Source organism: Amphibalanus amphitrite, unplaced genomic scaffold, assembly GCF_019059575.1.
Source record: "Amphibalanus amphitrite isolate SeventyFive unplaced genomic scaffold, NRLGWU_Aamphi_draft 000182F_arrow, whole genome shotgun sequence".
Classification (NCBI taxonomy): Eukaryota; Metazoa; Arthropoda; class Thecostraca; order Balanomorpha; family Balanidae; genus Amphibalanus; species Amphibalanus amphitrite.
Window position 1 is genome coordinate 446,264 of NW_024881677.1, and position 25,274 is coordinate 471,537.

The 25,274-nt window shown below is 47.6% G+C and overlaps 1 protein-coding gene across 1 annotated transcript; it reads right to left on the reverse strand.

Moving 5' to 3' along the window:
- Positions 1-93: 93 nt before the first annotated feature.
- LOC122384148 lies at positions 94-23,662 on the reverse strand. Its single transcript, XM_043371197.1, has 18 exons — positions 23,588-23,662; positions 22,867-23,055; positions 22,469-22,560; positions 21,975-22,120; positions 20,720-20,841; positions 11,902-12,048; positions 11,520-11,686; positions 9,999-10,165; positions 9,692-9,782; positions 9,396-9,543; positions 8,706-8,846; positions 4,893-5,106; positions 2,903-3,103; positions 2,461-2,572; positions 1,989-2,152; positions 1,390-1,562; positions 978-1,112; positions 94-642 (listed from the first exon to the last, which is right to left on the reverse strand). The coding sequence occupies exons 2-18, from the start codon at positions 23,045-23,047 to the stop codon at positions 614-616; spliced, it is 2,430 nt and encodes an 809-aa protein (XP_043227132.1). The 5' UTR covers positions 23,048-23,055; positions 23,588-23,662; the 3' UTR covers positions 94-613.
- Between the last annotated feature and the right edge of the window lie 1,612 nt (positions 23,663-25,274).

The following is a 25,274-nucleotide window of genomic DNA, read 5'->3' on the forward strand; positions in this document are numbered from 1 at the left end:
CTTCTCCCGAGTTCCGATCATGCATCTTCCCTGTGCCGAAGATAGTAAGGTAGTGAACGCCCTTCTGGATCAAACCAAGATCAAACTAACAAGTCCCGGTTTCTCCAGTGTGTATTCAGACATTGGAAAAATACAGCGACGCACTTGGAAGACATAAGCTCGGGTACACAGACACGGCAGCAGGGGCCACTGTCGGCTGCACTGACATCGTGGCAATGAAGCACAAAGATGCAGCTCAGAGTGAAACGCAAACGCACTGAAACACGGATGCTCTTACCTAAGCAGACTTTTCAGCATTTGTTTTTGAGCGATCATTAGCATAAATAAAGACATAAATATACAGGAGCATGAGATATGCATTGTAAGCACCTAACTGGCACGTTACAATGCGGTTAAATTCACAACGTTCATTTCGTCATCATTGTCTGAAAGGATGACGCAAAGACCAACGAAATTGACGTATATAGATATTGTATATATAATTGACGTATATAGACGTATATAGACGTATATATAATTGACGTATATAGTATATAGACGATATATCGCTTACAATTGCAACATTACGATACTCTAATTATGTTGTGCTTGCAGCGATTCAGAATCAGCAGGGTTATAATTCATCTCGCTGAGTTTGTGGACCTGAAAAAAACATTACTGGTGTTAAAGCCAGGAAATATGAATATCGTTCTCACTTCTTGCACATAAAGTAGTAATAGGGGCTGACAGACATAGACTTATCAAGTGACCATCACTCTGCTCTATATATGCATTCTCTGCTGATTTGAGCTGCACACCTACGTACTTCAAGAGCTCCTTAAAATAATTGCAAGACACAGGAGTCGATGGGTTTACTTATTCCGGATTTAATTTCCATTCACTAACATTGAACGTAACTTCATTAGAAACTGCCATTTTGTATTAAAACCTATCGACGACAAGCAATCCTGCGTGAGTACCGTGCGTGGTGCTCTTACCATCTGCGGCGCCCTGAAATTCGTCCATGATATCCAGCGTGTCCGCCTCGGCGGTGGGGACAGTCTCAGTCCGTCTGGAGGACGAAAAGTCGATAGGTGGCAGCACCGGCAACCACGGCTCCGACTTCAACAGCACTGGAACGACACCGTTTTCTGAGCACATGCGCCACACATCTAGAAACATTCATGGTGTGGACTGTGAATACTATATATGTTTTTTTTTTTCGACAGCTGTGTCAAAAATACCTGTCATCCATGCCAAAAATAGATAATGTAAGACAATCGAGGTGACAGAAAACAAAGAGGAACCAGTAAGTTTACAAAACTTATTGGTTCAGTATTTATGGCGTATAAAGAAATAAGTAAGCAAAACACAGGAGACATCAAGCCAACGGACGGCCAATCTACCCACCTTCTCCGGTGATGTGGCCACTGAGGACCCGATCCGCCCAGTGCAGGACCGGCTTGGCGCTGCCCGGGCCGGTATACTTCACCACTTGACCCGAGGTCAGGTTCACGGCCACCAGCGCCCTGGATGAGGTCAGCTGGTACTGCTGTCGGGCTTGCCGGCCTACGGGGCTGGAGCTGGCGGGAAAAAGGACATGTGCTGGTTAGAGAGGGTAAGCGTAGGTGACGCCACCGATCCAGCGCTGAGGGTGGTTGAATAGATGCTGTAAGAGATTGTGTAGGCTTGCATTGATAGTCAGACCTTAGTAATTCGTGGAATTTCAAACATGGCCCACCATTGGATCATGGATGGGTCCTATTCGGAAGCAAACAATTTCAACCGCCTGTCTTGTCACTGAGTGGTTTTGAATACACACCATCGACAATGAGATTGTGCACCGCCCAATCTTTAGGGGCATCTTTACATCATGAAACATTGAAGTTTACAATCAAGCTTCTAAGCCACAGCGTCGTATTGTCCAGACAACTACCGTATTGATCTGTGTCTGACTAGACCCATTAGGTTCCCACCAGAATCCCTCTACACGTAGCGCCCCCTCCCACCTGCTGATCCAGAAGCAGTGGGGTACTGTCAGAGCCAGCTGTCCGACTGCCTCTGTCAGACGGTCCTCGACAGTCGTAACCGGGCAGCTGCCGTCACTACAGAAGAGCAGGAACGTCCACCGCGACGGCGGCAACAGGTGGAGGGTCTCCTCGTCCAGTTCCGGCTGTGGAGAGGCAGAGGGGGAGAGGAAAAGAGAGGGAGAAGGGGAAGAGGGTGAGAGGCAATTGATTTCTGCACATCATCCTGGTTTAGAAAGTTCCAGTAAACCTGTTATACACATTGCACAACTTTCAGCTCGTTTCATCTATGCATCGTTTCCAGTTGACTTTATTAGTTTTTACACTAAATCTTGGCTGAAGCTATTCCATCTCATTTTATTTTAGAAACGATAATACAGTTACCGACTAACACGATAATTCAAAACGATTTTGCGGCACAGTACGCAACCAATTAGAACAAAGTATTGCTCACCATGACGGGCACGCAGTGAGCGATGGCTAGCTCCAGTTTTTCTAGGTCTATTTCCAGTTTTGTCTGGAACGGGTCGTTCCTTTTGATGCAGAGTGGTGAAGACTTACCGAACCTGGAACGCCAAAAATATACGAACATTTTCGCGACGTTTGTACACTTTATCATTCAGTCCAACTGCATATGATCCTATCCTTCCCTTTGATGTGGAAATAGCCGTCCAGTAGTCATGAATGGATCTATGAATGCCAGGCATCTGATGACCGAAGTGATGAACTAGTTATATCAGTTTTGCCAGCAAGCAAACAATAAGAAAAGAATAAAATAAAGCAAAATGAAACAAAATCAAAATGAAATTAATCCATCAATGATATAAAGCAAAAAAGCTGGTAGATGAAATGAGCCCAACGAGGCTTGAGCTGCTGTTTATAAGTGTCATACTCACATATCCTGCATTACCGAGCCCTCCACCTGGGCTAGCAGCGCCTCCCCCCTCAGCGGGCCTGTGAGAGCGGAGGGAGGGTGCTGGCTGGCGGCTATCAGCAGCACGCCATCAGTGCCATCTAGCGGTGACCCGGTGAGTTGGCCGTCCATCCAGCGTTCCAGAGTGGCGCTGCTGACCGGCAGAGGCACCGGCGCCGCGCCGCTGCCGAAACAAACAATGGTGTGAACAACACTGGCACTATGTCTCCGAACTGAGAGAAGATATGAGAGAACTCCAAAACAAATTTCCTCTCGTTGTTACACATCGTTCTTATCATGATTATGCGTCATTAATAAACTCAAGCATAGCGAAAAGTGAAAACGGTTTCTTCGTAAGCTGTCTCTTTTTGTTGAAAAATCTGCCCTTCTCCGTGCTCCTGAAGGACTGACAGACTCTCAAGCTGCCAGACTGGAAAAACATGCATACAGGGTGTCCCATAAGTTCGTTCTCACCTAAATTTTACGTTTATAGGCTCTCTTGCTTAAAGGCACGCTAAAATTGGTTCGTAACTGATCTTACGTGGTTGCCATGGCTGGTAGCAATATGCTCCACAGTAACTAATTTCTGTAGACAAAATCGTTTTTGCTAGAGAGCCCGCTTCCTACAGAGACGGCTAACGCCGCAACATTAAGGTCTCCGATACGGGTACGTCTCGGTATTTAGTCAGCACGTGACCATTCTCCACGATTGAGGGTGATTGAGGCCTACCAGTCTGTAGCCAATGTCCATCGCTAACTGGACGCACAGTCAGCAAGTGGCGCCGATGATTTGTCGGGAGTCAATCACTGCAAGTTTATTCTCTTTCCAGTCAGCCCTCAGGAGTGAGCCATGTGGCCAAAACTGTGTGGCGCCAAAGTGGCCATCAAAAAGGTCAAAGGGCTAGAAAGTTGGTAAGCAGACTTTTCAGGATGGATTACCAGCTGTCTAAGAGTATTCTTTCGGGGTACATAACTCAAGGGTACTTAAGCTTTGCTTACCGGAGGGCTTAAAACAGTCAAAAACGTCTTAAAATGGCCAAACATGAGTTTCGTTATGCCTGAGGCTAAAAAACTAGAGGGCTGAGGACATCAATCAGGTCATCTGGACTAACAAGTCCACGTTCGAGATGAAACACCCGTCCAAACCCGAAAACAACCCCATAAGGGCGAAGGAGGAGGCCTCCGTTCCGTCCCGTTATGTTCATATGCAAAAGGCCAGGGTCACGGTATTGTGAGGTTATAGGCGTCCAGACGCTGACCAGGTTCCGATTGGTACTCCAGAAACAGTTTTGGGAAGCAGAATGCTTTCCCAAGAACATCTAGGAGGAGTTTCAGCCTTCAAGCTGAGCTCGAACCGCGAGTATGAACACATTTATAGAGGAGAAAATGGCATCCGGAAGGTCGTAGGCCCAGCTTCAGGCAAGACAGTGCATCAGTGCACAGGTCAAGCAAAGCTTAAAAGCAGTGCAAGGTGACTGTGACAGGCGTTTGTGGCAAGATCACATGCCAGGCAACTCATCGGATCAAAATTTCATAAAAATTCGTTGGTTATACTGAACTTGAGGCTCGTCGAAGCGAAGCGCTGTTCCAGCCTCGAGGAGCTCACGGCGCACGTCAATTCAGTCTGGGCTAACTTCAAGCCTGCTAAGCAGCCAAACCTGCCAGTTGGCATGCCGCAGCATGTATTCATGTGTTTGCCTATTAACTGGGGAGCACAATGAGGGGTCATAAATATATCAAAACGCAATGTACTCTGTTTCACATGCAAATATAATGTGAGAACGAACTTATGGGACACCCTGTAGATTGACTGACTGACTGACTGGCTGACTGACTGACTGACTGACTGACTGACTGACTGACTGACTGACTGACTGACTGACTGACTGACTGACTGACTGACTGACTGACTGGCTGACTGACTGACTGACTGACTGACTGACTAACTGACTGACTGACTGACTCAGACTGACCTGCTGAGGAGCCTGGTGACCGCCGCCGCGGTCAGACTCCCATTGACCCGTCTCCGATGGCCTCCCGCCAGGACCAGCACAGTAGGGTGGGAGCGCACCCCGACCCGGTCACAGAGCTCCGACCAGTCGAGGCAGCTGAGACGGCCCAGGTGACGGCGTAGATCAGCCGGCAGGGTGGTCAGTTTCCGGAGCAGACACCGACTCACCGGGTCCCCTGCGGCCGAGGAGCCGAGCGGTGGGAGGGGACGAAATGCACAACAAATAGACGACGATGTGCATAACGCCGTGGGTGGGGGACGATATGCGTAACAAATGACGACGATGTGCATAACGCGGTGGGTGGGGATAAGGGAAAGATATGCGTAAGGGAGGGACCCGTACATTTTTCAGTACACATTAGCCATAGGGAAAGTCGATTATCCATTAAGCAAATCGATCTGAATGACATCGATAAGGTCAATTAGACCCGGTTCCAGATCATTCACATTCATATATACTTTCCGTTTAAGAAATAAAGTCCGTTGGCGCTGGAAGGGGGCCAGTCATTGAAAGCGGCGTAACTGTCTCACGGAGTTAATGTTCTCAGCGATGCCGTTTACGTTAGAGTTGATAAGCTTATGGCTGATGCCAGTATTTCCTGCACACAAGAATTTGGCTAGGTGGGCGGTACACATTTTTTTTTTAGTGAAGGTCCGAAATCGCTTTACATTTTTCTGAATCATAGCGGCATTTTCATATTCTACAGGTTTGACTTGTATATCCCTAACATCTACCTATCAATCAGCACAAAAAACATGCATGCCGTAATGTCCGCCGTACCGCTTTGGTCATAGTGCAGCCCCTTCTAGGAGATGAAAAAACATTCCAGCAGCAGAGTTTCCTTGCTTCATTTACGCAGCGAAGACTTTCCATTATAAAATATCATAAAATTTAATATTGAAATCACTGATGGGACCATCCACTAGCCTTTTTGAGCTGCCAGCTGAATTGAGATGAAAGTACCTCGCATGTACATATACGCCACTCGGGTTATTCGCAGGGTCTTAGACGACACTATTCAGGGAACCGAGTGCAGGACAGACAGGGTGTCAGGGCACCGTGTCGCCAGACAGCCATCGCTGAACGTCTGACGGCGGAATTCAATTTGGTTATGCAGCTGACTGCAGACTGTGGCGCCATCACCGGGACAGCTTTCCAAGGAACGCGGCCGAGTCACATGCCTGAGGTGTGCCACTACCGCGCATCGCTGCGGTCTCAGAGACGGCTTACAGCGCACATTTGGGTAGAGCGAGGTGGGCAGAAAACCATGGGAAGTCCCCCAGAAGACCGGGGCCATGCGGCGGACGCATGACCGGCAGTGTGCCCAGGATTTGTATTGGAAGTAGCAATGATTGAAGCGCATCGCACGGAAACAATTGCACCCCACGTGTGTTTCCATAGAAATATACTATATTTGCTCGACATTTCCTCACCAAAGGTCAGTGTTCAATCAGAATCTTATCCTCCGAAGGACCAATCACATAAGCAAAAATTGATTTCGCCGTGAATAGATGTCAGTAGCTGAGCAACGATGGTCGTCAGGGAACATGGCTCAACAAAGGAGCGTGCTTCAAGTAGCTGCACAGATTGCATCCACAAAGTCAGCTTAGGCAGTTCGCTGAATGCATTAACCCTCGCCCGTAAACGGCGATCTGCCACCTTCGCCCATGCAGGGGGGGGGGTTGGTGCGACCCCCCCTTGGCGTTTGAAAACGGAGCGTCGTAGAGCTTAGCGGAAAAGACCAAAGGATTGCTCTCGCCAAGATCTCGCGATTGGTGGTATATTTTTTGGTCCTAGGTCAACATTTGACCTACTTTTGACCGGTCAAAGGTCAAATTTTCGGAAAAATAGACTTTTTTCAACTTTCGGCGGCGATTGCGGCAAAACGGTGGGAGATATCGACTTGAAACCTTCTTTATCGTGTTCCTTGATCAATTCTCTATCGTTTGGTATGTATTTCGTTTCCCTAGCTCTAAAAATGGCGCGTTGGGAGCGCCGGAAGTCGGCAAGGTCACAGTCGGCGGCAGAAATTCGAAAAATCAAAATTTAAATTTTTGAAATCTGATTGTATTTTTGGATTTGGGAGGTCCATTTGCTCCCTATAGAAGCTAATATTGCTGCATATTCCCATTGAGGTGACAAGAATTAGCAAAATAGTGGTTCGGGCGCTTTTCAAAAATAGTACCGGACGCTGTTCCTCTTGTGACGTCATAGCTCCGTGACCTGACCTGACCCGGTCAAGTTTCTTATACCATATGATAGCCAATACTTGCCCCAACATGCATGGGAAGTTTCATCACGATCCATCAACCGATCTCCGTAGCACCGGCAGGAAACCTCGGGCGTTGGCACTCAGTTTGTGAAAATCCGGCCGGAGGCTGTTCCCTTTGTGACGTCATAACTCCGTGACCTGACATGACCCGGTCAAATTTTTTTTATCAAAAGATGCGCAAGGTTTGCCCCATAAGGTACCCAAAATTTGGCGGCGCTGCGCGCCGCCGTTTTTGCACTATTTCCGAAAAACCTCAGGGGGGGGTTGCACCAACCCCCCTACATGGGCGAGGGTTAACGTAATGCACACCACCTCCTTCTTTAGATCTGGAGTAAATAGCAAACATCAATGTAAGAATAGACAAAATACTTCATGGTAGACTATGGGTACATTTTCCTTTGAGCTTTTCCAGCAGCGTAGGTACACTAGCTAGATGAAGGGCATGCCAAAAATATCCTCAAGCAGTAACTACTAGATGCCGGCAGCGCTCGTGCGTTGCCTTGGGCCAGAATTGGAGGATCCCAATGAAATGTGCATTATTTTGGAGGCCTTGCCTGGGACTACCATTGAACCGATTTTGAGGTTGATAGCTTAAAATTTCTTTGAGCCAGAGGACCTCACGTCAAAACGGTTTTCCGACCCCAGCACGTGCAGCCTGCACCCCTCGCAGACGGTGACCCCCCTGGAAACTGGTTCAAGGTGTTACCGATGTGTCCCGCCAGTATGGCTTTGCCCGTGACCTCGGGTTGACCTGTAGCCTTGACAAAAAAATTCGTGTCACCGAAACTTTGAAGCGGAATAGCATGTGCCACGAAGCACCGAGCGAACCGAGGCCAGCACCAAAAGTTTACCTCGCCGGAGACGAATCAAACGGTCCCACTTTCGTCCCGATCGGTCCACCCATTTTGACTCCAGGTCCAAAAAAGCTTGGACAAACTCACTCACATACTCACATACTCACTCACTGACAAACAGGTTCAGCCGAACTTTTTTTCAGCGACCCACCAATGGGAATTTCCGGATGCAAAAGCATGCTATCGCATGCTTTTGATCCTCCAATTCTGGATAACTACTACAGCGTGATCATCTGCTAAAAGCTGTGTCTCTGATGTAAGAAATTAGAATGTTTCATTCTGTCTCAATATCCATATTCGTTTTCAAAAGTACGATTTGGCGATATAGATGACTTGAGATCGGGAAAGTGCATGCACGTTAATTGGCTAAAGCCATATCTCATTCACACCGCTCGTGGGCAGCAGGATCACGTGATTTCAAACTCCGAATATTTTGTGACGTGGTCAACCTTATTTGAAATGCCTTTTTATCCTCAAGTCATAATCATGGTATAGTGTTTTAAAACGACTGCATCGAAGTTCGAACGCTTTCCGTTGCTGGTACTTACGTTGCAGTTATTGCGTAAGTTATTACGTAGTTATTACTGCAATATTCGGCGCCGGATTGCAACATCTCACATCATCTTTATACCGGTAGCAATCACTCACAGGGCAGGTAGGCGACCAGCACGGCAAACTCGTCAGAGCGGGAGAGAGTGTTGAACTCTTCATCTCCGATCTCCCGGACCGGACTAAAGTCGTCCTCGTCAGTTAGCAGGAGCTCCAATTCGTCATCCTGCTTCAGCACGGCTGAAAAACATAACGGAACTCAATATAAGTCGCGCGATGTTGGTGCATTTTCGATACCAGTGAAGTAGTACTTAACTGTGGTGTAGGTATCTTGGCATATGCGCACCTAGTGGGTGCATTTTTGTGTAGCTATAAAGAGCACGTGCGCTGCTTCAATGTTGTTTCAGAGGTAACCTCTTTCAACTTACGGCGACACATATAAAGAGAAATAAATGCACAGATACGCCACCATCGGGATTCGAGCAGCTGGGTTCGGAGATTTCGCAGGGACGCAGCTATCAAACAAAGAAGGAACGACAGCCTAAAATAAACCAAGTCCAATATCCTTTCAATCAAAATTGACGTAGACAGACTCCTGACTCAATTGACAGATTCTTATTGCGCTACATTGCGCTACAGAGTCTCAATTTGTCACGAGAGCTTTCAATTCTTCTATAGCTAACACCACTAGAACTCCGGGTAATGCTGTAAGTCTGGACTGTGTCGGAGCGGCACTGTTGCTGAGCGCGTGATTGGACCGTTTCGCCGGGAGCGCACGCTGTTGCTGACCGGGGACGTTGTCCGTGCGCAGCTGGAGGTCGTCCCACTCGGTCTCGGCGCGCTGCTGCCGCTCCACCTGCTTCAGGTACTTGATCAACTGGCTCTGGATGAATCCTACGGCGTCATCGTACTCGTTCAGCACGGCCGACGCTGTCTCCTGTAGTACATGAAAATGGAGTGATGGTCAACTTCGGTCACCCAGTGTAGAAAGCATAACGTAATTGGCATTGCGGTATAACGCACAGTGCAGATGGTATGGTGTCTCGGCAGTTGGCAATGAACGTCTCCATAAATGCGTGACTCACCATTCCCCTGGTAATGAAGGCCAATGAGGGAAGGTAGAGGTGTTCCCTGTCCAGGCCGAACTCAGCTAGTGATTCCGCCGGCCAGCTGTCCCTGTCAAAGGAGGCGATTTATCAGCAAATAAAACATTTCATTGTAAAGTTAAGTATAGTTTTGCCACTAAAAATCAAATGCTGTGTTTCTTTTCCATGTAGCTAAATCGCATTTTTTCAGCATAATCTTTTAGCCTCTAGCGCACGCCTAATTTTTAACCACACATGAAGTATTGCATTCGATACATACAGGTATACGTGCTCATTGTTTACTCACAGGTCGAGTATAACGAATCCGACTGAGCCGCGGAACAGGGTGCCGAGTGCTGGTGCGGCGGCGGTCACCCGGCCCAGGCTGGTCACGTCGGTCAGCAGCAGTGTCACGTGCGTCCGCCGCAGGTCGAACGGCAGCTCACGGGCCGACACGGCACCGGCCGCCTTCACCTATCAGTAGCAGGAAGTGACTGAAATCAAGCGGTACTTCCTGAGAGCATCATAAGCGGAAGGTAAGTACGACGCTCATAGAATTGGTATGCAAGACATAACACGCATGTTTCGTTCTGGGAATAATTAAACCCACGGTGTTCTTCTTAGCCATTATATAACACAGTTCGGTCTAGTTCCAACCTCCGGCGCAGCGTCGTGCCAATCTCGTCTGTTCTGGACACCTTATGGGCGCCATATTTCTCTGGGCTATTTCCGAGCCCCGGCCGGTGCCGCCTCTCGGCCTGTGTGTGGGCGAGAGACAGGGCCGCCGCCACTATCCCGCCGGTATGAGACGGCAGCTGTGAGCGCGGGCTCAGGTGCAGCCGGATTTAACGCCGCCGGTTGGCGATGGCTCTGGCCTGCCGGTGAGCCCAACACGCAGTTGAACGGCGTCCCTGAGAGGATGGAAAAGGCTGAGGCTCTAGTTGAGAGATGTCGTGATCAACTGCAGCCTCACGTTGCTCGAGAGAGAATGACACGCGACTCCGATACTTAGCACTACGATATTCTGGTCTCCGATATAAAACAGTTTTACATTTGTTGTCTACATCTACATGAGTGAGGAAATGCGCAATAAAAATGAACTTTTCCTTTAACATCGGCAACAAAGCCGTTCGCATTATACATTTATGAGTTCTTCACTCCTGTATCTGCAGTATAATTGATCACATATGTCCGTTCACTCGTGCTGATGCGCTACGCTTCAATTCGTCGGTATATAATTACTGCCCCGTGTGATAGCACGTGTCTCACCCCTTTGTCAAGGAAATCATATTCTTACTTTTGCTATGCGATTCCTGGAACTACTTTATTTGTCACGGTGTCACTTGCACCGTATAGACAGTGTCTCCAGACTGTTTCATGTGTCTCGGCTGCCTTTGCCTTTGAAGACGCGTAAATATTGCATCCGCGCCCTTCCAAAAAGGTGAAGATCAGTAGGTGCGGTGTGAGGGCCTCTCTGAAAAGTTTAGCGAGCGTAGGCTGGCAGGCAGACACCGCGCCAATATTGTTAAACAGAAGAGCAGACAGCCAGTCATGTTGCCCGCTTAGGAAGCCATGTGACCCGCCTGTAACCAGTGTCTGCCGACCAACGGGCTCAGTCGTGCTAACACGGAACCGACTCGGTCGGCTACAAAATGTCATACAATTGAGTAAATGCGGATACATAATGCGCCATGCTAACTTCCACATCTGTTCTCACGACGGAACAATCAAACCGGAATGATTTCTACTCAAAGTCCGAACTGATTTCTGAACCTGCTGGAAACCTAACTGTCTGAAGGTGGGCCTTGGGGTGACCTGTGGCTCTCACCCATCCGGGGCGGGTGCTGGCTCTGAGGAAGTGTCTCAGCTCCTCGGCGCTCAGCTCCCAGTGGAACCCGGCGGCGTGGCAGCGGCCGGGGGTGCCGAGCGGCTCCCCGTCGCCGCCACCTCCACACAGCAGCATCCACAGGCGCGGGCTGAGCAGCTCGGTCTGATCTGGACAGAGGGAAGATGGACCCACTCAGCTAGGAAGGAACCGAAGACAAACGAAAACGTGTTCGGAATTAAGTTATACGACTAAATCATGTTCAACTATTCGCCATCCTTGACGAAATCTTTAGAGTCCAGATAAGTCAATTTTCCACGCATGGATAAACAATTTAAAACACATAAATTGTGTCTGATATGGCGACTGATGACTGTTTCTCTACCTTCCAAACTCTGGTACAGCGGTGGTGGAAGGTCGACGACTGCCTCCTCTGATGACGTCATAACAAACTGTAGCCGATTGGTGACGTCATCGGTGGTCTCCTCTGCGGTGTTTTCGTCCAGCGCTGCCTCCAGCAGCAGCCGGTGCTCTGGAAACAAAATAAACATTCACTAGTCCAGCAACAAGTGGTCCGGTTAGTGAGAAGAAGTGTATGAAAAAATATTCGGTACAAGAGCAAATAAGGTTATAGAAAAGTTTCTCTCGCTAGGAACTTTGAGATCTAATTAATGTTACACAACATCCAGTTGTTGAGTGCAGTCACTCGTCTCAAAATGGATGGTGTTGCTGCGCTGAGCTCCGGATGCGTACAGGTTCACTATGACAGCTGCGAGCTTCTTTTGATGGCACATTATTATGCAGGGTCGGACAAGGTCAAATTTGGTATGTATTCAGCGTGTAGCGTGAGGTGCATGGTTAGTCGCAAAGCAAATTCAGTCCCCTACGTGCCGGGCTTAAAGTGTGAATAATGAACTTTTCCCAGAATCGGAAAGCTTGTTTTTCCTTTGGCAGATTCGGCGACAGGGTGCTGAAACTAAGCGACAGCCTTTCCAGCTAGTCTACATACGAGTGCATATTTCACCGTCGTTGAGGGTCGCGAGGAACTTGAAATGCAGCGGACGGTTTTATTTTGGTGCGTTGAAAGTCTTTGTTCTATGCTTTGGAAAAGACGGCGTCGCACAGACACTGAATTGTGTGGGTCTGTACATAGTTTCCGGTGAAGTTTGAATTGTTAGTCCCTTGAGCATTGCACCATCCTGCACAATATGGGTGAATGTCATAGTGGTTCTATTCCTCGCCACTCAGAGTGGGCGGGGGGGGGGGGAGGGGCGTGTGGTGGAACACACGCTTCATTATTACACAGATGGATGAAGGGAGTTGAAAGCGGGTGGGTGAGAACTGGGAATAGAATTGTTGTAAATGTCCGTAACACAAAACTGAACTGTCAACCGGCTCATAAGCTATCGGCGAAGTAGAGAGACACCGCATCTCGATTTCCTATCGTTAAAAAGGAAAAATAGGTCTGCATAGGTATGCACAGGGACTAAGGCAATAGAAAGAACTAACACAAAATGAAGCAAACTCCTCTTCTAGCGAAGCAGCAAAGACTAAGTGCCCACGGAAACTTTGAACAATAATTTATGTAAATAAACCTCAATGTTCCTTCAGTCACAAACTACGTCGTACTTCTGAGAAGTGATTCCCGCCCACGTTCTATGTCAGCGGTCAAGGTCACCAAAGAACGACAGTCTGAACGACGTCTGAGGAGCAGAGATGACCACCTTCTGCGCTGTGGAGCTGGCTCTCTGAAAAAGATACCAATCCTATCCTATCCCCAGCGAAACGTTCAATCGTTACATCAGCCATCCGCGACGAGTATCTTTGCTGATACGAAACTAGAGAAGGTAAAACTGATGCCGTAGGATTAATAAGCTAATAAAAACAAACCATCAAAGACTTGGGTGTTGGTTGCAGGGCACGTTTTCTATTACCCTCAGGTGTATTGCGCAATATTTCTTTTTTAACTGGCTCGTACTTATACCTGATGTGTTTGCTCTCATTACTTTGACAAAAGGTCAATGAATGGGAATGGGTAATTATACCATTGAGTGGACTGACTGCTTACTTTTGCGGAGCGAGGCAACCCTCGTGAGACAGCACTTTGCCCTCCACCGATACTTTATACCGAATGCAGGATTACATGGCTGAGCGGCACTGGAAGGAATCAGACGGCCTAGTGAAATACCGAGCTTGTGCAGTCAAGACCGCTTGTGAGGCAGCACCCTTGGTGACCGATTCCTGCACTATGAACCTACGTAGCGTTGCCTAACGCCTATGTTTTACATTGCTCGTATTATTTTTAGTGCTTGTGCTCGTCCTAGAAACAACGAAATATGTAGAGCTCGCAGTGAGGATTATGCAGTCAGCTTTCTAAATCTGTCAAATTTGATTCCAGAAGCTTGTTATCTCATAAAAAGTTGGCTTGGCAGATGCCGAATGTTTTGAAAACATTGCCCTCACCATTACTTTCCCGATGCACTGGATTTAACTCGGTAGATTATGTGGCAGACAGCGCCGGGTGATGCTTTAATTTGTCATCCCGCAGTTAAAAATGACTTAAGTTTAGGTATTGCTGGAAATGCTGAAGAGGACATGAGCGTGCTGTAATTGACCTCATCCAAAGTAACATATTATTACAAGAACGTATAAACATATTCATTTACAAGCAAAATGATAGAGATGTCGAGCAATTACGTAAAGACCAGAAAGGTTGCTAGACGGCTGGTAATTGGTATGTCAACTCGCGCTGCATTCATCGACTTGTATTGGTGAACTGACCTGACCCTCGCCCGAGAGTGCTCACTGCTCAGCTCAGCTCAGCTCAGCTCAGCTCAGCGGATAGCACGGCGGGCGGCACATCAGCCCTGAGGGGATTAATGCGGCAGGTCGGAGCGGCGCAATCAATCACGGCTCGCCGCTCGGTACCTCGGGCGCTCGGCTCTCTCCGGTCCGGGGGCAGACGATACGTGATGCAGGGCTCGGCACTGCCGTGTGGGCGGAGAGCCGGCCGTTAACGGTCGTTCGGGCACGGCCCGACCTGACCACAGCGCTGTCCGCCCGATTGGAGACGCACCGCAGCAAGTCGCAGCGGCTCCGCGAAACCTGCCGCACGTCAGGTCCGGCTCCGTGTTCCCGGAATGGGCTCAGAAGTCAGCGGAGTTGCTGGTAGAAATTAATGTAAGGCTTTACGGGCGTTCCTGCGGCCAGAGCCGAAACTAAAAAAGCATAAAGAAACAAGAAAAGAAATTAAAAGGAAAGCGAGGCTGAAATTCAGTTATCGTCAACGGCAGCCACTTTTCCAAAAAAATTACTTAACCCTCGCGGGCCCGGGGGGCGTTTTTTGCCCCCCCCCCTGGCGAATATTTGCGATAGCTCCCGAACGCTTAGGGATAGGAAAGCGAAACTTTCAGTACCTTTTCTCCCATCAATTTGACATCTTCTGAAGTAAAAAATTTGGACCTAGCCCCCTTGATGACGTCACAAGGTCCATTTTTCTAGACCCCTGCACGGCAAACTTCGGCGTCACAGACGCAAACTTCAAATAGCTGCTAAAATAGACTTTTAGAGATAAAGACAAATTACGAGCACGGTTGTGTAGCGTTTGACCTAGAGAAAAATAGAAAAATAGTTTGGTGACCTGAGGTCAGAGGTCAGGTCAACGACCCCGAAATGTGGTTTTAGTTTTTCGCAAATAACTTCGACAAAAATGGTCCTAGAGCTACGGCAGTGGTGCCATCGCATTCGCCTTGTCAAGCCGCGTCGAATGATATATATTTTGTTCGGAAAAGGTCAAGTTTTATGTTGACCTCATGTGACCTCGAATGACCTCTGGTTGACCTTGACACATGAAAAGTCGTTAATGATGGATTTGTACCCGCTGATCACGAATCTGGCATCTATTTTCCTCTAAGCCTTCATTTAGAGCTTCCGGATGGCAAAATTGTCTTATTTATTATTACTAACTTGAATTAGTGAAATAGCCTCTAGCAGGGATACTCTTCAGTGACCTTGACCTTTGAGCAGCCTTGTATCGTAAGAGGAACCACAAATAGGGAGATGATAAGCCTCAAAACATCTCAAAACATCTTGAAAGTTAGCACGCAAGATGTGCGAAAAAGTGCCAAGTTTGAGGTCAGTTTTGAGTGTGATCTTGACCTTGACCTTTGATTTTGAGCACATTTTCGGAATCCTCAGATTCTCGTCTTTCGTTTGACACCCAATTTTGCCGGTTTAATGCCGCCTGCCGTCCTCTAGAAGGCTTACTTTGAGATCACTACACATGTGCCGGTTTTTGTCTTTGACCTTGACCTCTGACCTTGAAAATTGACCTGAGGTCAAAAATTTTAGGTGCTTTAGAATTGTCTCGTAAGGACCTTTCGTTTGGTATCGCTTTTGTTTCCGTAGCTCCCTTATTTACGGACTTAGACAGGGGGGGCGAAACCCCCCCCCCCGGGCTGCGGTGGTTGGGATTACCCCCCGGGCCCGGCCGGGTTAATGATGAAAATCAAATAGTGCTTGAGCACTGAATAATAATTTATAATTGCATTTCAGTAGTTAAATACAATTTTGCTCCTAAAATAGCTAATATAAGCAATAAGCAACGGAGCGTTATCAACAGCGAATGGATACAATTCAGCTTGCTAATTTTAATTCTTAATGACGTCTCGCAAACTACATCACCGTGTTTCTAATGAATTGATATAACCTTCAATCACCGAGTGTGTTGACGTCCATTGATCAAAAGTACATATAGTTAGCTTTTGTCCTATCCCGCGCTCTGACTGACGATCACAATAATCAGAAATTGACCTGAGTATTACAAGAAACACGGAGCAAAAACAACGCTGCAAGAGCCGCCCCGGGACAGGCATGGATTCAGCTATCCGAGGAGAGTCAGACTAGACAACACGCCTCTCAGTTGTTCTAAGGAATTACGTTTTGATAACTTTGCTCGGCAACTGGGCTGATCCGGGAGATCAGTGCTGCAGCGAGACTGCGCCAGGTCTGAGCGGGGGCGGCAGCGGGGGCGGCGGCGGGGGCGACCCTGGTCGATAGGGCCGCAGCGGTGACTCGGTGAGGACTCACACCGCTCGACGGTGAGCAAAGGTAAGGCGAGGTAAGTCAGGTGAGTGGAGTCGGGTTATACCCCGGGTGAAACTAGCTGGAAACCATGAGGCTGACAGCGGCCCATGAGTACCATCATTACAAGTTACAACACCCATGCAGCTCTATGGCGCGGAACGGCACGGCTGAGCGAGAAGACCAGTCGCCATGGCGGCGAGCGCACAGTGATGCAAATGGGGTTCACGAGTGGCCATAAATACGAAAAAGGCCCAAAATTCAAGTTCACCTAATCGAATAAATCGTAATATGGTCAGTCAGGCAAATGTTTGGGGTGTCTGAAAAAGTATGATTTTAATGTTTTTGTCAAACCGGCCTCGTGTAGGATTGTCAGGAGTCGAGACATTTTCGATGTCGTAAAATGACTGTCAGGTACTTGAAATTCAAGTGCCGCTAGCGTGCGTTCATGTCATACAAACTGCAAAAATTATACATGAAAATGATCCCCGAAACCTGCTGCTTCTGATGCCATGTCATAAAAAGCCGTATCTATTTTGGTTTGGCGGTGAGCTAACTATTTGTAATCATGTTGCAACCGCAGTTTTTTACAAAAAATATTTGCTTTCAATTCACGTACAGCACTTCACACAGTGTGTGCCCGTTAGTGCACCATATCATAGCATTCCCTAATCATTTCTGAGTCGCATCGTGAAAGAATTAAGGCGCTAGCGCAGGGCTGACCGGCGCTACAGAAGTTTTCGTCCGGCACGGTCGGGTGCCGCGGCGCAGCGGGCAGCCCGGGCGGCCGCGCCGCCGCTCCCCCCGGACGCCGCGCGGCGGCACCCACCCGCCCACTGCGCGCCCACTGCGGCACCCGACCGCCCGGACAAAAACCTCTGTAGCGCCGGTCAGCCCTGTGCTAGCGCCTTTATTCTTTCACGATGCGACTCAGAAACGATTAGGGAAGGCTATGGTATGGTGGACTAACGGGCACACACTGTGTTAAGTGCTGTAGGTGAAACGAAAGCATTTTTTTCTTAGTTAAAAACTGCGATTGCAGCATGATGATAAATAGTCAGATTACCGCCAAAGCGAATGAGATACGGCTTATTGTGACCCGGCATTAGAAGCACAAAGCTTTGGGGATTATTCCCATGCATAATTTTTTCAATTTGTACGAAATGAACGCAAACCAGCGGCGTTTGAACTTGCGAGTGTCTGACCGTCATTTTACGACCTAGAAAATGTCACGACTTCTAACGATTATACACGAGTCCGGTTTTGACAAAAACATGAAAACCATGTGATTTCAGATGCCCCAAACATTTGTCTACTCGGCCATATCGCAATTAACTCGATTTGGTAAACTTGACTTTTGGGTATTTATGGCCACTCGTGAACCCCATTTGCATCACTGTGGAGCGGTGCGGTAGTGCAGTGGTGGGCACAACGACCGATGACACGCGCTACATGTCTCTCTGCGTGCCGTGCGGTCATCCCTCCCGCGCTAATGGGTGCTCGACGGACTGCGTGACAAGCCGCGGCCGAGCGAGCCGGTAGTGTCAAAGGTCATTACCTCTGACCCCGGACACGACGGAGTAGTCGCCCGGACGACGACCCACCGCGGAACAGAGCCCTAGCCTCTCAGACCACCCTGCACTTGGAGCCACTTACCAGTTGCCCGGGGGTTAGTTCGGCCGGCTGCGCAGCACCGGTCATGGGGACGGCCGGAGACGGCGTTCATCGGAGACGGCGGCGGTGACTGCCGAGTCCGCCGCCGGTGTCATATCACCATCTCGGTTGTACCGTAGAACGCAGAGATTTATTGCCGCTCCCTGTATTCGGCTTATGACGTTTTTGCCCTCATTATTGCGAAACTGTGTTTATTGTTAGTATGAATAAAATAATTGAAAATAACGGATTGTTATTAATGTAGGAGCCGACTCATATCGCCTAAGACACGTCCAGCAGGCTGGGAAGGCCTGAATGCGGTAGGAAATGATGCACCTCATATAAGCGTGGAGGGGACAGCTCGAAGTTAATGAACTTTATCAAAAGCAGAACCAAAGGCTGCAAGAATGAAATAATTTTAGATTAAAGTCATTTAGGACAAGAAATATCTTTAAAAGTAGTGTGCCAGCTTTCCTGGACCGTATGGAGTTTATGGCCCAGATAAGGAGAACCGGATTTTTAGAACTTATCCATACCTTCAAAACTCATGGAAACGTCTCAAATTCTTCAAATTTTGAGTACCCCAGTGCGAAATTCGCCCCGACGGGTTGTCGGTCGTACCCCAACCACATTTCACACCACTATGAACACACTGAATGAACGCGCGTCCTCCCGGTGTCATGTGATAGCCCGGGGCTGCCCGCGGGGATGCGGTATACAGCGCCCAAAGCCGCGGCCCCGGCTTGGGTCAGCGCACGCTGCCCCGACTCGGCTACCTCACGTTACTGGGGCACTGGCTTTGGGCGCGGCTTCTGCTCATACTTTGTGGTGCGGTGGTGGTGCGTCGGGCCGCGCTCTGACTTCGGCCAAGAAAAATGCGTCCGCTGATCATTGTCATTTCTGCCACTTTCATGTGGTGAGATGGGGTCATAACTTTAGAGACGGCTGTTTCACATCAATTATTTTACATAAAATAATATTTCAAACCATAAATTAATGTTCGACAGCCAAATTAAAGAAACAATACCAATACAGGCTTACAGTTTAATTTCGACATTGTGTTGTCTACGATTAGACAGCTGATAACTCATTCCCGTACGTCGTAACTCTATAATGACCTTTGCTTATTGTCACAACTCACATGTGCGCCGCATTCGTGATTGTTGCCGACGCCTGTTTGCAGGTCAGCCCACTACAGTTGTTATACATATCGAAAAACCGATAAACTTTTAGGCGAAAAAAGCACTATTTTAGGCCCATTTTTGATTTTTTTGCGATATTAGGTAAAAACAGAAGCTTCTTATCCTAGGAAAAATAAAATGGGAAATCATTCGAAGGTGGCACACTACCTTTAACACATAATGTAAAAAAAAACTGTTTACTGGCGTTTACCTCCATTTAACCCGCGCCCTCGTGGGGTCTGTTTATAACGCGACCTGGTGGGTGGGGGCTATTTTTTGCCCCCCCCCCTCGTATCTCCGAAACTACTTGACGGATCCGCAAAATTCAAACGGCGTTTGAAATGCCTGTCAAATTTGTCGAAAGAAACCAAATTTCATTGACCTCGGGGTCACCGATGACGTCACAGGTCAGGTCAAAGATGACATGTTTCACCGTTCACGGGTCATCTAGGGAATGCGCTATAACACCGAAGAAAACGCATTTTGTCGAGAATCAGCGATAGGGCGTCAGTTGCCTAGTACATATGTTGCTATAAGAGGTCACTGACGATACCAGGTCAGGTCACAGGTCAGGTCACCAAGGGTCACAGGTCAGGTCACATGAGCCTAACTTTAGGTACTAAGGTTGTGCGATGCATGTTTTATGGCCAATTTTTCATTTCCAACTCAATGGTGCTGGTTATAAGACTATCAGGTACGGCTTAGGTCACTTTCTGGTGAAGGTCAGGTCAAGGTCAGGTCAAGAAAGTTCAAATTTTAAAGTTGATAGTTTTGCATAAAATGGGTATTGATTCGATGCAGCTCGTCACGGGGAGTCTAATGGTGGTCTTTTTTTGCGCTATGGGGTCTAGAATTGCTAAAAATTGAGCTTCAAAATTTGACGTCATCAATTTTGAACAGATTTTTTTCGCTATAACTTCGCCAAAAAAAGAGATATCAATCTCAAATTTGGTATGTGGATAAAAGGCGGTAAGGACTATCACATATATTCCGGTTTTTGCGAAATTCTATTTTTTTTTTGATTTTTCGGCTATTATATTCAAAAACTCTATTTTTTGATTTTTGAGGGTCAAAATCCAAAAATTTCAAAAATCCGAGATAGCAGTTTTGTAGTCCTGTCAATTCTACAGCTTCTGCTCTTGAGTAGTAATGAGGTCACGTGATTCTGCTATCCCCTTGCAACGATGCCAACATTTTCTTCCACTAACGATCTCTCTCCGAACAGATATTGTTGCCCATTAGTTGATCGCGGCACATCTGGACAGACGCGCGTTCCGCCAAACTCACCTGACGCGCCCAGAGAGGGGAAGTAAGCGGTGAGAATGTTGCATCGTCCTCGGCATCTGGTCTGAAGTTCAGCCAGCTCCTGGGCTGTGTTCAGCACGGCTACCCGCTCCGCCAGCCATAGACTGCGAGAAAAGACATCATTGAGTGCTTGTAAGAACATTTCAACCACAAAATGCAGAAGATCGCGTTAGTTTGGAGCAGTGCTAAAGTGCCGCGTACTCAGGCGTACACTCGGAACCGAGTGTAAAAGAACACACAATATATGTGGAAACGATAACAATAATCAGAAACGCACAATAACACAAACACACAATAGTCAGAAACGGCGGGCACCTGGCGGGTAACTGACTGACGGCAGGATCAGAGCTCAGCGACAGCGGTCGGAGAGAGAGAGAGAGAGAGAGAGAGAGAGAGAGAGAGAGAGAGAGAGAGAGAGAGAGAGAGAGAGAGAGAGAGAGAGAGAGAGAGAGAGAAAGAGAGAGAGAGAGAGAGAGAGAGAGGAGAGAGAGAGAGAGAGAGAGAGAGAGAGAGAGAGAGAGAGAGAGAGAGAGAGAGAGAGAGAGAGAGAGAGAGAGAGAGAGAGAGTACTGAGCGCATAGTTCAGCAGTTGGGCAGTGAACACGCCTTTAAAATCCTTAGAGAGGCTTCGGAGTTTACTGTGCAAACATCATGGGATTCCCGAAGGCCCCACGGAATAGTTAAACTGACTTCGAATATTTTTTTAATTCGTGACGGAATATTTCAGTCCAAATTATAGGCACTGAAAAACGTGGAATAGATCGTCTTTATAGGCGACAGGTAACTCAACAATGCCAGCATTTATAAATAGCTCAAGCAGGAAATAAGAAAACCCATGATTACCTGGCCCGACCAAAGAAGTAGTACCTAATTGATTGGTTGGTGCACCCATAAAGCTGGTCCTATTCGTGTCATGGATCGACCTTCGGGAATCGGGATCTACGTGAGACGCACCTAATTGTTTCCTAAGATAACAACGAGCGAGATAAGGTTTACCGAGGAAAATAACCAGAGTGACCTCTCTAGTTACCGGTAATCTCCCAACCACCGCAGCCGGCAACATCTTACAATACGCCCCCACGCTGCTAACCTACATATGTAAATCCAAGCAAAAGGTTATTACTTTTTTTATAGCTGTGGCATTTCAAGAGCTATTTCCGCCACTGCCAAAGCTCCCAGATATGCTAGTGTCGGTACTGATTCTCGAGTTTCAGCACGGCGGAGGAGGTCTCCTTACTGGAGGCTGGTAGCGATGGCGGCGTCCAGGGGGCTGGGACCGGTCAGAGAGAGCGTCACACGCGGGTGGCCCTGTCGGAACGCGTGCACGGCTCGGTTCACCAGGTGCCGCCGACAAAACTGGCCCGTCTCGCCGGTACAGGACACCTGAGAAAGGTGAGAACAGTGAGGGAACTGTCGTCCGCTTCCTGAATTACTACTCAAAATTGAAATAATTGTCAGCTTAATGTTTGAATCGTGACATGCTTCGTAATTATTGAATAGAACGGCTAAGCTTGAGTTAACCAGTCTAGCCCGAGGCTTTTTACTGTCAATAATTTTTCCAATAGCCACAAAGCCGCTTTACCCTTGCAGGCTGAGTCCTTTAATAAATAAGGAAGATCTGTTGCTCTGCTGTAGGCATATTGCTAGAAGAACAGAACATCAAAATTGGCCGCATTTAGCCACTCCTTGACAGGGAATAAGCTAGTCGTTAGTACTGTCGCCTGCCCTTACCTTGCACAGTCTGATGTCAACCTCCGGCCTGCGCCTGAAGTACTTGCTGAGCTTTTTCAGCAGCTGGTGTCCCGTATCAGCAGAGTGGTGCTCTGTAGGTGGGGACGAGATCGTTCCTCGTGAAATCGTTCAGCCGTGCGAACGTCAAATCTTTCCTTAAGGATTTACATTTATTTGCGTGGGTTTTGACTTTTGAACACTTTACTTTCCTAAGAACAACTTAAACTTTGCTCGCAAAACTTCGCATTATCGTTATCTGCGCTACGGAAAGTGTATTACCATTTTAAAATCCGTTTTGATTCTTACTACGGGAAGTGTAAAATCATCTGATATAATAAGTTTATACGGTCATTAATTTTGATAAATTAAGTCCGTCCAAGCGTGATTTATTTTCCTACCCGAGTCGTAGAAGTAGGTGACGACTACGGTGTCCGAAGTGATGCCGTCGGGCAGACTGCCGTAGTCGAGGTCTTCTATCAGTTCTCCAGCATCGCCAGCGCTCCGGACGGAGGCGGATCGCTCTCCACTGACCCGTGACGTCAGCAGACAGAGCAGGGTTACCAGACATCGGGAGATCATGTTGCCTGCTGTAGAGCCAGAGCACCGGTCAAACGTCAAACGGTCATATTTTGTGCGATGGGAGCATGCATTGAGAACATCGATCCAATCATGATTCATTGATTAAGTTGAAAATGAACTTCGGAGTGTCACTCAACAGTTTAAAGGTTTGGCGTCTAGATACTGGAAAGTTGAATAATTTAATGTGTGCTATCATTAAATCAGCTTTTAACAAAAAATGTTCATACAACTGGCCCTGCAAGACGGATTTTTATTGAATATTACGTAGAGAGTGGTATCAGATTCGGTTCATGAATAAGCTGTCGCTAACATTTTCACACATTTGTTTATGCGCTGGCTGCATATATGTAGGCTGTAACGTAAGAACGCATTGCAACAGCACATCAGTTCTGTTCTGCGCAACAAGTGCCAACACCAGTTGGACCGTGTTTTGGCCGAGGTGGGTACTCCGTTGCAAGCCAAAGCAGCAAGACGGGGGTAGAGGTGGGGATGCAGTGAGGTCACCAATCAGGGTCACTTTATCACTCAGTAACTACTCACCTTTACCACCAGGTGACTCTGTACCCCATGGGATATCAGCTCCGCGCCGCACCACGTCGCCGCCGCGCCGCACCACGCCGCCTCCACTCAGCCAACGCCGCCCCCAATCGTGGCGCCACCAGCAGCTCATCGATTCGCTCCGCAGCGCTGCCATATGCTGCACAGCGCTGCCAGCTGGTTCTGGGGCGGACCGTGAGATATATGAGGGATACATTTGGCAGCGCGGGCATCCTTAGGCTCCAGCTGCTGTGCATTTATGATATTGTCCGAGTCAGCAAATTGATAAGGTAAAAGAAAATCAGAGAACAATTCACGTGAGCTGAGAGCTCACGTGATCATTAAGGAACCACTGAGATATAAGGGATATAGATAGGTACCTACTAATAAGCAGCATTAGCTGCAATTTGTGCACTACTAATTGCTTTGCAAACAAAATAGACATTTGATATGTGTTGCATGCATCCGGTATAGAAGTTTGATAATTGATACCGGAAACCCTACACTACGTTCCATATCATTGCGTATATCGGAACTTGAGGGTGCAATTGAATGATATTTGAGTAAGTACATATCTACCCACAAAATAGTGTAAGGAGAAAGGCCTACACAATATTTCAAAAGACGAGCCTCTAGACGGCGAATTACCTACATTTACGACAATTTACTATAACAAAGTTGTCTTCTCTTTAACAGCAATGCTTGCTTCACTTTTTATCAAATTCCACAGTCGAGGTCCGAGCTTTATTACATTTGTTTTAGACCTTCAAAAAGGGACAGCAAATATTTACACCCATATGTGTTTTCTGGCTCTTCTTTCATTGTTCAGGTTGGCACAAAATTACGGTTTGATTACTGTAATTAATTATGCATCATTATTCTCATAAATTATTTTAACAGTAAAAAGTTTAGGCTGAAATGGAACCTAGAATGTATTTTCATGCTGTTATGATAAAATAGCTATATAAACGATAATATTGGCAATATGATGTGCATTATGCATCGGATGCATGTTGAAGCCTTGTATCGCTTCTTTTGAGCACGTAAGTCCAATTTATATTCCGAATCATCACTCGCCATCAGTCCGAGTCAGTCTTGATTAAGAGCCGTCTTTAGCGCTTAAAGAAAATAAAGTTTTTACAAGTTTGATAAGAGACTAAAATATAATGTCTGCAGCATGCGGTCTCATGTCGATAATTATCGGCTAGCTGCACGGATCGCCCACCCGTCCGTAACTTCCCGTCCGTAATATTCCCCCCCCCCCTCGCTCGGTAACCCCTCCCCAGTTCGGTGACTGCCACCTGGCTCAGTGACTGTCCCTCCTGCCCCCCCCCCGCTCGGTTTTACCCCTCAGTGATCACCCTCGCTCGCCCTCCTCTCCGCTCGGTTGGTGACCTATCTCGCACGGTGACCGGGTCTCTAGACGTCAGCTGAGCTTCCGAGCTGGGCGCGACACTCCCACAGGTATTTCAAAACTAAGTAGTCATGCACTTACAAACTTAGACTGGCATTGTTACGCGCCTGAACTCATAACAGAAGGAATTGCTATACTAAACAATCTTTTGCTATTGCTCTGCGCTTGTGAAAGATGTGATAGAATGAATAAAAATGGTGCTACTTCGAACTTAAAACTACAATGTTCTCGTTAGTTTAGCCTTTTAAATGCTGCTTTTGATGATTAACGGGCATA